The 14,804-nt window shown below is 43.0% G+C and overlaps 1 protein-coding gene across 1 annotated transcript; it reads right to left on the reverse strand.

The window, feature by feature from the left end:
- Positions 1-1,207: 1,207 nt before the first annotated feature.
- LOC124268414 lies at positions 1,208-13,805 on the reverse strand. Its single transcript, XM_046703383.1, has 5 exons — positions 12,923-13,805; positions 7,862-8,656; positions 6,051-6,768; positions 4,100-4,781; positions 1,208-1,481 (listed from the first exon to the last, which is right to left on the reverse strand). The coding sequence occupies exons 2-5, from the start codon at positions 8,634-8,636 to the stop codon at positions 1,464-1,466; spliced, it is 2,193 nt and encodes a 730-aa protein (XP_046559339.1). The 5' UTR covers positions 8,637-8,656; positions 12,923-13,805; the 3' UTR covers positions 1,208-1,463.
- Between the last annotated feature and the right edge of the window lie 999 nt (positions 13,806-14,804).

Raw genomic sequence — 14,804 nt, forward strand, 5'->3', positions numbered from 1 at the left:
CTGGATTATTTGGTCCAGACTCCATTATTTACAGACTGCTGCCATGTACCTGGGATATTGCTGCATGCAGTGTTAAACAGCAAACAAAAGCAACAACATCGTTATAGCTGCCTTCATGTTACCACCGACACAACAGTGGTCCAGTGGATGGACCAGCTGTCTGGTGAGTTGAGAGTTGGTGTTTGATTCTTGACCCCTTCATACCAATATATGGCACTTGTTGTTGCCTTGCCTATCACGCAGCATTATGGGAATAAAACACAGACTGTTGTACTATAGCATGTTAGAGGAGTTTCCACTGCAGGTGCTTCCTGAGTTGGCTTTCTCTATAATAAGAGGGTTCTGTATACTACAACAGACAGCATGTAACCACTGATGGTAGGTTTATGGTGCCAGCCCACCCATATAGGTGCCACAGTTAAACACAGATACCCCACTCAGTGGGTGAGTGACTTCAGTTTTAGTCTGCATTTAGCAATATTCAAGCAGTATCAACACGGGAGACACCAGAAATGGGTTTCACACATTGTACCCATGTGGGGAATCGAACCCGGGTCTTCGGAGGTTACCAGCGAACGCTTTAACCACTAGGCTACCCCACTGGCCCACCCCACTCAGACACAGCCAAGTAGGGTAAGGACATGTATCATCTTTAAAGTCTCATTGTGTTGTTATACGTACAATGTGACATATGATGATCAGAATGACAAGAACGGTGTGTATGTATGAGGTAGGTATACCATGAAATCCCAGTTTAAGATGGACATCCCTCTCGGGATCAGTGAAACAATGCCTGACTTATCCCCTCAGTGCCAAGCCGAGTGTTAACGAGTGCCATATTATTTTCAAGTCTTTGGAATGATGCGTCAGGAGATCAAACCACCCCCGTTCCTATATCTGGTTAGACAGGGGCGGTGGGGTAGCCTAGTGGTTAAAGCGTTCGCTCCTCACGCCGAAGACACGGGTTCTATTCCCCACGTGGGTACAATGTGTGAAGCCCGTTTCTGGTGTCCCCCGCCCTTATGTTGCTGGAATATTGCTAAAAGCGGCGTAAAACCAAACTCACTCACTCACACTGTGCATCCACTAGACCATGGAGGCAGTCGACCATTTGATACCGGAGTTCTGGACACAACTGGTCCAAAGTTCAGTTGTCTGTGCGCCAGATACACAAACGACCGTCGGATCCACACAAACACGGTCGAAGGGAAAGGTATTTGTTTTATTTCAATAACTCCAAGTAAAACAATGGATAAAGATTTTAAGTCGTAAAGATATCACACAATAAAACATTGCACCTGTTCATTAATTTATACACAACCAAACAAGCCATAATCACACTAGCCAAGTCTCTACTCTCACACTGAGGAAAACCATTCAGGCCGGAATGAACCCTGGGGTAAAGATGAATAAATAACACACACTTGCACTGCCAAATTTCTGTTAGATAATCCACAACATTGTTAGCTAGTTAAACTGATCTGAAAAAAAGAACAAATCAATAGATAATTAACAAATATGTACATTGTTATATATACACTAAGTCCTACGGTGAATAGAAAGACAAGAAAGGTATGCTACTCTGTTATAGTCCTGCTGAAATCTCTGGAGTGCGTGAAATTGGTAATGTCCGTGAATATATATGAAAAGAGGTGAAAATATGACGTATTAAAGGAATATTGTTAGGAAATCGTAATAAAACTGTGCAGCAATAAACATTATATATAATGGAACTGTCAACATTACCTACCAGGAAGTTACCTTTAAGAATAAAACGGATGTAAGCTATGGCATAATGTTCCTGATTATTCCATACCACTCTAAAAATACACCGCAATAACAACTGGAGTCACACTGGGAATGGCTAGGGCAACTGTAAACATGGATATCACACATACATGCGCGCGCACACGCACACACACTTTCACAACATACACATGGGGTGAGCAATTGTGGAGCTACACGGGGTGAGGTGTTCACTTGAGGTGACGGGTGGGATAAAGATAATTGAGGTGAGAGGTAGACAGATATATGACCGGAAGTCTCAAACCATTTCATGAAAATACTGGTTCCTTCTGTTCAAACGCGACATGTGTAGGAACACCCTTATATTATACAACATTCGCCAATATTTCATGTATTTCAAGCGGTTTCCAAAAGAACTATATAAGTGTGCATTTATTGTATATTTTATGTACAAAAGTTCTTCTGTAGAAGGATATTTTTGTATCTACCTCCAAACTAACACTAACATTTAATTGTTTGAAACTGAAGAACATTGTCAAAACAAGGTTAAAATGTAAAATATCTTAAAACATTTAGCGTGTTGAAAATAACTTAATATACAAAAAAATAGAAATGTTTCAATGCAGTTGCTATGGCACTTGGGATTCACAACTGTGTAACAAGATGGGGTGTTATCATTGATGTATGTGTGCTCACTGGTTTTTGGAGGAGATGACAGTAACAGGTTGAGGAAATGCATTTGGAAAAAAATTGAAGCATATTAAAGTGTTAAGGACAAATTAAATTCAGATTTTCGAATACACAATAATGGGAGCATCCTTCAATAAAAAACATATTTAAGACCTTATTTAATGACATCTGTCCATAAATAACGTTACTGTGGTATCCATATTGAAAATCAGATTCGAATCTCTTGAACAAGATTCCCGTTTCATTTGTCTTTGTTTTTGCAATTTGCGATGGACAAACAAGCTCCCGTTATTTTCAGTAATACTAATTCATAAGCCTACACCTAGACCGAAGTCAGAATGCAGGATATACAGTGAGTCACATTGCTATAGGTTCTGAACTGATAACTGAAACCTCGTAATTGACAGCTGAACTCGCACCTTGAACAGGGAAGCACTTAATCAGTTGTCCTTGTTTGAGGATTATATATTTGACTGTAAACTGAAATTGCTTCATTAGATTGTTTTGCAGAAGACAAAAGTAAGAGGAGAGAGAGTGTTATATGATTTCGATGAAAGTTTGGATGTGACTGACTGAACAAGAATGTGATTGATAATAAATATTTTCCCAAAACTCCAAAAGCTCACAGCAAACATAACGTAGTGTCATCCTCAAAATGTGTTGATTCATCAATGTAGGACATTTAATTATGCCTGGCATGTTCATTGTTTATTGCTTGTATTCGGAACTTATTCCCCTTATCTGTGTCAGGATCCGTTGTCACAGACTTCAAATTCAAATACTATGCTCAACGTCCACGGCCTGTGTCACTTCCGGTTTTCCCTGACATCAAGCTGTCATCAGCTTCCGTCATATAGCATATACTGTGTACAGCAGGATTAAACACAAGAGGAACCAAGACATTCTACCATACAACTTACCGACTGTATGGCTCAAGGACTTACATGACTGTAAACGACACATGAACCAACAGTACTTCACACGGGTTTTCAGACGAAACGTATACAACCAGCGCTTGATCATGATCACATGACTGCACCAAGCCTTAATGTTGACAAACACAGATACACAGCAGATTGTGGACAAACATGGAAATACGACAGTTTGGTGAAGGACACGCGGAACCCGTGGTAGGTTGTGGACAAACATGGAAATACGACAGTTTGGTGAAGGACACGCGGAACCCATGGCAGGTATTGGACAAACACACAATGGCAGATAGTGAAGGGTACACGGGACGGTGACGGAATCAGGGGATCCAAAAAGTGGATTTTGTCAGAGACACGGGATCCAAAGGCAGGCTGTTGACACACAAGGGATAGTACAGCTGGTTCTTGACAAACTCAGGATCCTACAGCAAGCTGTTGACACACACGGGATCCTACAGCAAGCTGTTGAAACGCGATATCCTACAGCAGGCTGTTGACACACACGGCATCCTACAGCTGGTTGTTGACACACACGGGATCCTACAGCACGCTGTTGACACACGGGATCCTACAGCTGGTTGTTGACACACACGGGATCCTACAGCACGCTGTTGACACACATGGCATCCTACAGCTGGTTGTTGACACACACGGGATCCTACAGCTGGTGCTGACACACACGGCATTATACAGCTGGTGTTGACACACACGGGATCCTACTGCAGCTTGTTCACCTGTGAGTGTTCCGTCTGACAGATGATCTTATGGCCTTGCTTCCACGCCTTCTTCTGACAGGCCACGGAACAATACCAGGCTCGGTGACATTTTCCACATGATGGGAACTTCTTGCCCTCTTCAACCTTCACCCGACATGTAGTACACGATGTTGCGTCGTCACCTTCATACTGACATCGTAGACAGTGACACCAGAAGTTGAAAGACTTGTACAGCCATGCGCGCCGTAGTTTCCGCGGCATGGAGGTGTCGATGTACGTGGTGAGAACCTCCTCGCCCTTCTTCACGTTCCGTTTGGCGATTACAGCAACACCAGGCGTGTTATCGCCACAACGGCCATCGCGGACCTCCACGTTGTTGTAGCAGGAATGGTTCAGACAAGCATGGAGGGCAAACATTCCCGTGAAGGCGGACTGTTTAGGATTCTTCTGCAAATATTTGAGCATCTTCAGACCACGTGGGTCGCCCTTGTTGGCGACGTTTGTGAGGAAGTGCTGGTACGGTGTGATGTAGGAGGTGAACATCTGAAGGTTACACGTTGCCTGGTAGTAGCGGCCGTTGAATTCTGCCTCCGTTATTTCGTAGCTGATACCGTCGCCGTTGTTCTGGAAGATTTCCTGAAATACCTTGATCATATCGGGCATCCTGTCTGTTGCCTTCGTACACCCGAATGCTATGAACCTGTCACAGAACAAAATGGAAACAAATGAACAGACATCTACTAAAACATGAACTTGGGTGTTTCAAAAACTTTCCCAGACTATTTGTGTTCTTGTTTTATGGAATTTCTTGGTCACAAATATTCAAAGAATTGTTAGTGTGATCTGTTGTTAAATTTCGACACAAAAATTAATGCAAAATAAATGGAAAATATCGGTACCTTCGCAAAAATCGATGCTCATGCTGTTGCTCACTAGATTGTCTGGTCCAGACTCGATTATTTACAGACCGCCGCCATATAGCTGGAATATTGCTGAGTGCAGCGTAAATCTAAACTCACTCACTCAATCGCAAAGGAGACATCACTAATTGTTAACGGCAAGTAGACATGACACTTGGTTCAGCTACCACCAGACATGATACACGGATTCACTGTACGCTGAGTGCCGTGGGGCCGCCAAGTGCTTTAAGGCATATCGTTTTGTCACTACTTACAACTGATTATCCATGTTGGAGCAGTATGTGAAGACTATGTCAATAAAATGCAGGAATATTGCTTAAAGCGACAACCCAACTCCCTAACTTACCGTGGGCTGCAAATGATGTGAAAAACAAGTGTTGTCTTTCAATGAAACCATTTTGGGACTCAAACCCATTGGATAGGTTCCCAGGACAGTGTCAATCCCTTGAACCACGGCCTGATGTAAGGGTGAGTGAGTGAGTGAACGATTGGGTTTAATGACACCTTCTCAAACCAAGAACCGTAATCAAGCGCTTGATCTAAAGGACCGTCATTCAGTACCGGGTGGGTCACAGTTTTGTGACGCAATAATTTACTGAAACCAAAACCCCTCCCCTGTTGCTTTTCAGTTTTTACTTTCGCCATGTCCGTGTCCATTTTTTGTTCGTTGTGTTCCCTAAAATACTGTTCAAGTATTTATCAATTTAATGGAAACACACACACACACACACGCAGACGCACACACACACATGTTTATTCTCATATATTACCCTCCCCCTAGAGTCATTTCCCTCTGGCACGGACGGTTATGTGTGTAATGGTGTAACCATTGGTATGCAAGGTCCAGGGACCCTATCCACAAAACGTTCGCAGCACTATGTCATTCGTAAGCCTATAGTAAAGTACAAAGTTACGATATGTCGTAACGTCACGAACGCTTTGTGGATCGGGACCCAGATCTGATTACTTTGGGCCACCTTGCTGGAATATTGCTGACAGGGGCATAAAACAACATGCACTCATTTACTGTTCATCAAAACCTTTGGTACCTCCTGAATGGGGCTTTTGCCTTTGCCCAATGTTCTGCTGATGGTTGTGTTAGACCTTCCGATCTCATCATGGTCTTGGCATCCTGTACAATGGTCCCCCAGATCCTGGCAAGGACCAGTGGACTGTATGACGCCAGCCAAACATCCTCCTTCCTTCCGTCTGCTTGGACCTCAACACCTTTATTGGCTACCAGGTCGTATAGCCGCTTGGCAGCGGGGTTCCTTCCAGGACATATCACCTCGTGGTACTTGGCCCAGGACGCTTTCTGGCACTTGACACTGCAGTACTTCACCCTCTTACACACGTCACACAACACAGGTGTGGTATCCGGCCACAGCTCCTTCACCAGGTCTTTCATTGAGTCATCAAACAAGTCCAGAGCTTCCCCAAAATAGTCCTCCGGGGACAGCAGCGACATGGCACAGTGATGACACCCAGGTACAAAGTAGTTGTTGAGACTTTCAGACAGGACGACTGGCTTGTCTGTCAAGCACTCTGCTCCCTCCTCGATGTCCTCTGTAGCAAATATAGATCGGCCAAACTGACCAAAGTCCACTTTCACTGGAACCTTCTGCGTGAGAGGCCCGTAGAGTCTCTCGGTGCGAACTTTCTGGAATAAGATGGCCGACTCCTCATCCTTGTTGTCACTAATCTTGGTGGCCTTCCGGAACCAGAACTCGGAAGACACTGGCAGCCCCATTTTCAATTGGATTTGGCCTGAAACAAGTCACATGTTAAAAACGTTCAATGTGTTTAACAAATTACAGCTAATTCAGACAAAAACCATAGTGTTACACGTAGGCCCCTAGAGTGTATCTGATTACTTTATCAAATGTTTGGTATTACCTGTGGTGCTTGTTGATATTTATAAAGACATTAAAGGAAAATAACTTTTCCATCCGATGTTTCTGCAGCAAAACCAGGTAGTGTTCACATGCAAAATGGAAAGCTTGTACTCGTGTGGATGAAGAATTAATTACAAACTATACCCTGCCGTTATGGCAACAAACATTTTGCCGATATATCTGTAATCTCTGCAACTGAGGCTCCATACTATGAAGTGGTATCTCGTGATGTATATTAACACTGACTTCATTGTATGTGGACCATCACATGGCTACAAACTTGTGATAAAGGATATTTGAGGTGACTCTGCTGTAAGCTTATCCCCCGGGAATACGGTTTGGTCTGCCCTCTGTGTGGCAATACACCGACAAATATGGAACCCGTGAAGATCCGGGTTAGAATTGGTCTTCAGCAACCCACGCTTGTCGCAAGAGGCGACTAACGGGATCGGTTAGTCGGGCTCACTGGCTTGGTTCATGGTATCCCAATTGCGTAGATCGATTCTCATGCTGTTGACCACTGGATTGTCTGGTCAAGACTCGATTATTTACAGAACGCTTCCATAGAGCTGGAATATTGCTGAGTGCGGCGTCATACAACTAACCAAACAAACCACATATATAAATGCTATATCAAACCATCTAAACTCTTAACAAACCTAGGGGCGGTGGTGTAGCCTAGTGGTGAAAGCGTTCGCTCGTCGCGCCAAAGACCCGGGTTCGATTCCCCTCATTGGTACAATGTGTGAAGCCCATTTGTGGTGTCCCCCGCCGTGATATTGCTGGAATATTGCTAAAATCGGCGTAAAACTATACTCACTCACACTTAACAAACCTACACGTCATACCCATTTATACTTGATCAACAGGTAGAAGCTGTGTTATTGGTCCCGTCATTATCAACCATTAGGTTAATCTGAATCTGTTTTCCACAGAAATCCCCCCGTATACACAAAACGGCCTACCTCCCTGTTTCCAGACCTCAACTGACCGACTTTGTGGTGGGATGGCGTAGAGATCACGGAGGGAGTCTTCCCGTTGTGACCTGTCCAGAAGGACCTCTGCCCTCAGCTGCCGATACAGAACATTGTAGGGGTCAATGGCTACAGATCTGTCACACTCTCGGAGAGCATCTCCTGTGTTGCCTCCTGCCCGGTACCGTATCGCCATCGCAGCATGTTTGGCGGCATCCTCCGGCTTGGTGTTGGGTATCGGCTCCGCGATCTCCTGGTTATTGCAGATCTTGTGCTTCTTGTTGAGGATCTCCTGTTCCATCTGATAGAGCTCCTTATCGCCGGGGTAGGGATCCTGGGTACAGAACTTCACTGCACTGTACGTCGGCTCATCAACAGACTCTTTCTCATGTTCCGCCATAATGGCTGCTTGTAGTTTCTTGAGTTCATCAGTCACTACTGGATGTTTAGGATCAACTTTCAGTGCATCCTTGTAATATCTGAAAGCTTTTTCAAAAGACTTCGTCCTCGTTGCAGCCCTTCCACAACAAATGCAGGCGTCAATATGGGTGGAGTCCATGTTGTGAGCAGCCTTGGCGTCATTGAAGGCCAGGTTGTATTCATTGAGATCGTAGTAGCATCTGGATCGCCTCAGCAGCAGCTCAATGTTGTCCTGGTTCTGTTCAAGGAGTTTGGAGTATTTCTCGAGTGCACCGTCAAGCTTGTTCTCTTTGTAGAGTCTGTCTGCTTCTTGTAGGGCAGCTGCAGTACCCGCCGGATCTGCCATCGTGCTGGATGGGAACTTACCTGAAGATACATAAGTTTCATAAATACACTTGTTCTGTGAGATTCGCGAATGGTAGTGTGAATGAAAATACGATGTGCTTGAATGAATGTAGATATCCATCACATATCATTTAAACAGTCTCTTGTTTAGCAATAGACAGCTTTGTAGTCTATGGCTGGAGCCTTGCAAAATAATGCAATTCATTACAGTTGAGGTTCAGCGTATTGTAATGCTAGAAGCATTGACAAGCCATGTTGTTTTTACTGAAAAGCGGAGGTCTGGTTCATAGGATAGAGTGTCTGCATAGAGAGATTGAGGTTGGCGGCTCGATGCCCATACGTTTCATACAGACATTACACTGTGCTTACAACTTTTCCATACCCAAGGGCGGTGGGGTAGCCTAGTGGTTAAAGCGTTGGCTCGTCACGCCGAAGACCCGGGTTCGATTCCCCACATGGGCACAATGTGTGAAGCCCATTTCTGGTGTCCCCCGCCGTGATATTGCTGGAATATTGCTAAAAGCGGCGTAAAACTAAACTCAGTCAGTCAGTCCATATCCAAAGAATAGTTTACTGTCTACAAGACAAATGGACCATTCACAACTCGTATAAAATATGTTTGGATAACAGAAGGACACAAGGTGTTGTACCAGATGACAAATAAATTTGGCAAAACTTTCCATACTGTGTTAAGGTACTGTTTACACATGGACTGATGTATTGTAAAACACATTTGTAACGTTGAAAAGATTATTGTCATGAGTTCAATAAATGATGAAACTCAGTGAAAATTGACGAATTCGTAACTAATCTTTACACAAAAACGCAGCTGTTCACATGCATGATATTTGCACATGCTGTACAGCAATTTGATGCATGATCCTCGTGCAATTCATCTGCATAAGGTTTTCAGTTTCAAGTTAGTTGAGAAATTCATTTTCGATGTAACCATACATATATATATAACATATAGTGAGTGCTTTAAGTGAGTCTAAACTTTTGATGGGTAGTATAGATTGGAAAAAAACAACACAGAGCCAATTTCAGTCCTACATGTTTCATTAACTTCTTCAGTAGTAGAAGCAGTAGTACTCCCTGAAGAAATGAATGAAACATCTAGGAGTGAAATTGTTTTTTTTCAGTCTATTTCAATATTTATATATATAAACAATATTTCACAGCTCATACAGCACGTCTTACAACAATACCTAGCCTCTCAGGCAGACACTTCCATCCCACCCCCAAATATATCATTAAATCCTGATGCAAGTATGCATAACTTAAGCAAGTCTAGATTTCGGGAGTTCAGGCCATAGGGATTATCTTGGCTCCTTTCTGTTATTTATCAAAAGGAAACGTAACAAACAATAAAATAATACATTCATTTCAGGAACTATATTTTCATCTGTAACAGTACAGTTTCTTCATGGTTGACTGCAAAGAGATAAAAGAGATAAAATATGTATTTGCAAACGTTCCATACAGAAACAGTGACAATATTCTATAAACTACATAAACAAGATACATGTATATAATCTAGTACTTACCTCTTGTATCTAGATAAAAACTCTACAATAGCCTGGCTTCAGTGATGTTCCTAATCACTGTAAAGAAGCCCTACAAATGTCAGCTCTGAGGGAGATGTAAGTCTAGATAGGATGGGGGAAGCTGGCATTGGGCAGGTTGGGGTGGGGGGGAGAGGTTGGATGAGGGAGAGAGATAGCTGACATTTAATAACTGCCCAGATGCTGTATCTCAAACTATGTGCTGCATTATCTTCCTTAGATCTTGAACTTCGGTGCCCTGTTAGGGTTGGACAAGATTGTGTATTCTTCCTGAATAGTTGACGTGTGCAAATTGTTTTTAACATGACTTTTATTTTGTTTTTACATTTAATTAAAAAAAATTAAAAGTATTAAAAAACATAGGTCTACAGATTATGCTGTAGACACCATGAAGCTACTAATAGGAAGTGCCACTATTTTTATGAAGATTACTGGTGTCTCGCTGGTTTAAAGATGTGTCTTATGGGGTGTCTGGTTGTTTCCTTGTAACCCAATTACACGCTTAACAAATTCCAAATTCAATATACTTATAAATTATTATGCAGATTGAATAAGCTTACACGTTCGTGATCCAAGTTACTTTTGTTCATGAGCATATTTACCTTCATCGCCGTTTATACACACCAGCTGGTATTTGTACATCTTCAATCATTCGTTATTACAATATATGTGCACTATCATGTCAGGCCTGTTTAATGTCACTCTAGGTTTGAGCCTTAGCTATCAGACAATACTCTTGAATGAAATATATTCATAAAAACACATGACGACTACGTTAAGCAAAAATATATAGTTCTCACCCTAAGTGGGCCTCTCAAAGAACACTATCCTGATTCTACTGGCATATCACTGCAAGACAAGTAAATATTTGGACAAGTGAAAGAATTTCAGGAAATCCTGGTCTGATGGATTGCAGTGATAGCCCCGCAAATAGTTCTAGGTGTTTCATGACAAGCCTCCATGAAATATTAGTAAATGTCGGTCCACCAACAATAAACACTGGATATCTGTGCTTACAGCTTGAGAAACAACACGATTAGGGATTAATGAGAGTATCTCCCCCAAACACGTTCAGCCCCGCTGTCTCTCTCCATCACCCTATTCTCTCTCTCTCTCTCAAATTTCTCTCTCCGTCACCATACTCTCTCTCCATCACCCTATTCTCTCTCACTCTCTCAAATTTCTCTCTCTCTCTCTCTCAAATCTCTCTCTCTCTCACTCTCTCTCTCTCTCCAAATTTCTCTCTCTCCGTCACCCTATTCTCTCTCTCCATCACCCTATTCTCTCTCTCTCTCTCTCTCTCTCTCTCAAATTTCTCTCTCCAACACCATACTCTCTCTCCATCACTCTCTCTTCTCTCTCTCTCTCTCAAATTTCTCTCTCCAACACCATACATCTCCCTCTCTCATCACCCTATTCTCTCTCCATCACCCTATTCTCTCTCACTCTCTCTCTCTCAAATTTCTCTCTCTCTCTCTCAAATTTCTCTCTCTCTCTCTCTCTCTCAAATTTCTCTCTCCAACACCATACTCTCTCTCCATCACCCTATTCTCTCTCCATCACCCTATTCTCTCTCACTCTCTCTCTCTCAAATTTCTCTCTCTCTCTCAAATTTCTCTCTCTCTCAAATTTCTCTCTCCAACACCATACTCTCTCTCTCCATCACCCTATTCTCTCTCTCTCTCTCTCAAATTTCTCTCTCCGTCACCATACTCTCTCCATCACCCTATTCTCTCTCTCTCTCTCTCTCTCAAATTTCTCTCTCCATCACCCTATTCTCTCGCCCTCACCACCTAACAGCGATAACACTATCTGCCATATAGGTCCCACGTAAAGAGACAGAAGCTAATTGAACTAATCCTGTAGATACTACATGTCTACACCCCTGTGTTAATCACGTGCTATCAGGCCGATGAAAGCCCGTGGACTACCCCTGTACATCAACTGTGGTGACCCAGACACGGAGATACCGTACGTTTGTTCAGTCGATAGAGCGCGGGTTTAACACACCACACTGTCTGCAGCCTGCACACCGTCCCAACATGTGGAACTTCAAAGCCGAACCATGTTTAACACGTGTACACTGTGCATGGTATATAAGTCGCTATACTGCTACACTGCCTGTAAACATTTACTATCAAATCCACCATGCAAATGTCATAAGGTACGTGTTGTACATCAACCATTTTAAGCTTCAAAGATACTTAGTGTTGAAAATCAAACATGTTTAAGCTCCAAAAATACTTGTTGCTGAAAATAAAACATGTTCAACTATATAGCAGTATGCACAAGATGATTTTAGGATCATGTACAAATATCCAGTAGTGGACTTATAACTCGATTCTAATGTTAATATCAAGAGAAGCTCCTGAAATGAAGATGTTAGATGACGATCATTCTACTTGATGAAAGTTGTGCTAAAGTATAGTAAAGTTTGGTACAAGACGGTAAGCAGACGACAATGTTATCATCGGTCCGCCGTATCTGTATACCCAAGTGAAGCTGTCATGTCGTCTGCTACACTATCTGCTTTATAATAACTTACGTTTGTCAATATAACCCACGCAGTTCCCACACTCCGAGCTTGCTTCTGACACCAAGCCCCAATAGTGCATGTTCCGAGGTAGACATGCTGTACTATGAATAGTGTCAAGTCTGCCCGCTCCTTACTACTGCTACAAGTTGTACATACACTCGCATTCCGATCAGAAAAAACACCCACCTTCCACTGTGCCCTTGGTCCGGGATACTGACTGGGGTGTTCTGTGCTGCGTGTTGCCGTTGACGATGATGTGGTCAGTGTGTGGTCACATCATGGGCGGGTCTCCTCGTGTGCCGCTGAGTGCCGTGACTAACGCCGACTAATCCTCCTCCCATATCGCTGCTGAAGGAGCACGCTGCGATGGTGCAGATGGGTCGGGTTACGCTGCCCCATGGGAAGCTCCCCGACAGACGCGGGGGTGGGGAGGAGGGGGGAGGTATCTCTCACCACTGACACTACACACAGATGGAGGGGGAGATGCAGGGGGTAGAGCAGGGATGTGTAACATGTGCTCATCAACCTAGCAGGACCCTGCAATAAATGATGTGATCAGAAATTAGCATAATGAAAAACTGAACGCGGGAATTCTTAGTGGATTTAAAATATATGTTCCCTTCACTTACGAACAATTGATAGAAGAAGCAGACGACAGCGAAGAAGAAGGAGGAGGGGAAGAAGAAGAAGGAGACAAAACTGTCCTCTTGGGACAGAGTACAAACACTACAACACATTCTGTACAAATATGATTGATATGATATAAATTATATCAATATTGTAAATATATGCACTACTGGGTGGATTAAACATACAGTTTTTGGAGTAGACTATACTGTGGTTACAAATACTGTTTCCCACGTTAAGACCACATTATGAAATTTGGTTTATGTTGTCCAGTATTGAAATGTATTACATAATTTGTAGTCCCACATAACATAGCCAGTATAGGTTTTCTTGTGAGTGCATTCATAGTGGTCATCAATATGTATAAAGTGAATGTGAGGGTACTTTCTACGTTAACCTGTTAACCTTTCAAATGCAAGTTTGATTTGCTAAGGTAGACACGCCACCCCCACCCCCGCTTTCACCTCCCCATTTGCTAAGGTGGACACGCCACCCCCACCCCCGCTTTCACCTCCCCCACTCCAACCCACCACACACCCTTTTAAGAATCACACATGGCCTCTCATTACCTATACCTGTTTCTGAAAATTAATGAAAAACAATCGAATTAATTAATTTCGCATTCCTTACCCAGTTGTCAATTTCCCGTCAAATTAAGCATTCAAAGTATAGCTATAAACAGATGGACACGTTCCTGTTGGTACAGACACCTTAATTGCATCACACCTTCGGACTCCAGTCTCTCGGGGCCGGATTGTCATGTTACTGGAGACAGCCTTAACACAGATGACACGACTTCCCATATGGATCCTTGTTTACAACTGGACTGCAGTGATCTACGTTTGTCACTTGAACAACTGTAGTAGGCCAGGTTGACAGGCTCACACATACCAAAACATAGCTCTATGAATATCCTTCTCCTTCCTCAACGCACTTTGTACGCTAAAATCCTGTTCCTGAAATGAATTTTTTTACAGAAAAACAACAGTTATTAAATCAACTGAAGACAATATAATAAAAAAGAGATAGAGGCCTTCTTCATTCTTTAACTGCAATAATCTAGACTTACCTACTGTTATAGATATAGTATTGTGTTTCTGGGATGTATTTGGTTCAGGATCTGTATGTCAGACAACACGTGGTGACGCTGACACACACTGACTGTTGCCACAGTTTCCTCAGTGTTGCAGAGTAACACGCTGCCACTCAACACGTAGGTAATTGATTGTGAAAAGTAAAAATCAATTCAAGACTGCACAAGTGAACTATCGAATCACATTCATTATTCGTCAGGTGGCGCAGTGGCATTTGCATACGAGAGCACTGCCGACATGTTTGTCTGTCTCTCACTCCCTGAACCGCATTATTCTCCATCCCCTAGCCCTGTCTGCAATGTTAGTCTGTCTCTCACTCCCTGAACCGCATTATTCTCCATCCCCTA

Source organism: Haliotis rubra, unplaced genomic scaffold, assembly GCF_003918875.1.
Source record: "Haliotis rubra isolate DU_JTF1 unplaced genomic scaffold, ASM391887v1 Scf138, whole genome shotgun sequence".
NCBI lineage: Eukaryota > Metazoa > Mollusca > Gastropoda > Lepetellida > Haliotidae > Haliotis > Haliotis rubra.

Excerpts from the sequence above, each read along its gene's own strand:
- LOC124268414 (XM_046703383.1), bottom strand. The coding sequence starts at position 8,636 with ATGGCAGATCCGGCGGGTACTGCAGCTGCCCTACAAGAAGCAGACAGA. Across the intron at positions 6,769-7,861 it reads TGAGGTCTGGAAACAGGGAG|GCCAAATCCAATTGAAAATG; the intron begins GTAGGCCGTTTT and ends GACTTGTTTCAG. Across the intron at positions 4,782-6,050 it reads GCAAAAGCCCCATTCAGGAG|GTTCATAGCATTCGGGTGTA; the intron begins GTACCAAAGGTT and ends GTTCTGTGACAG.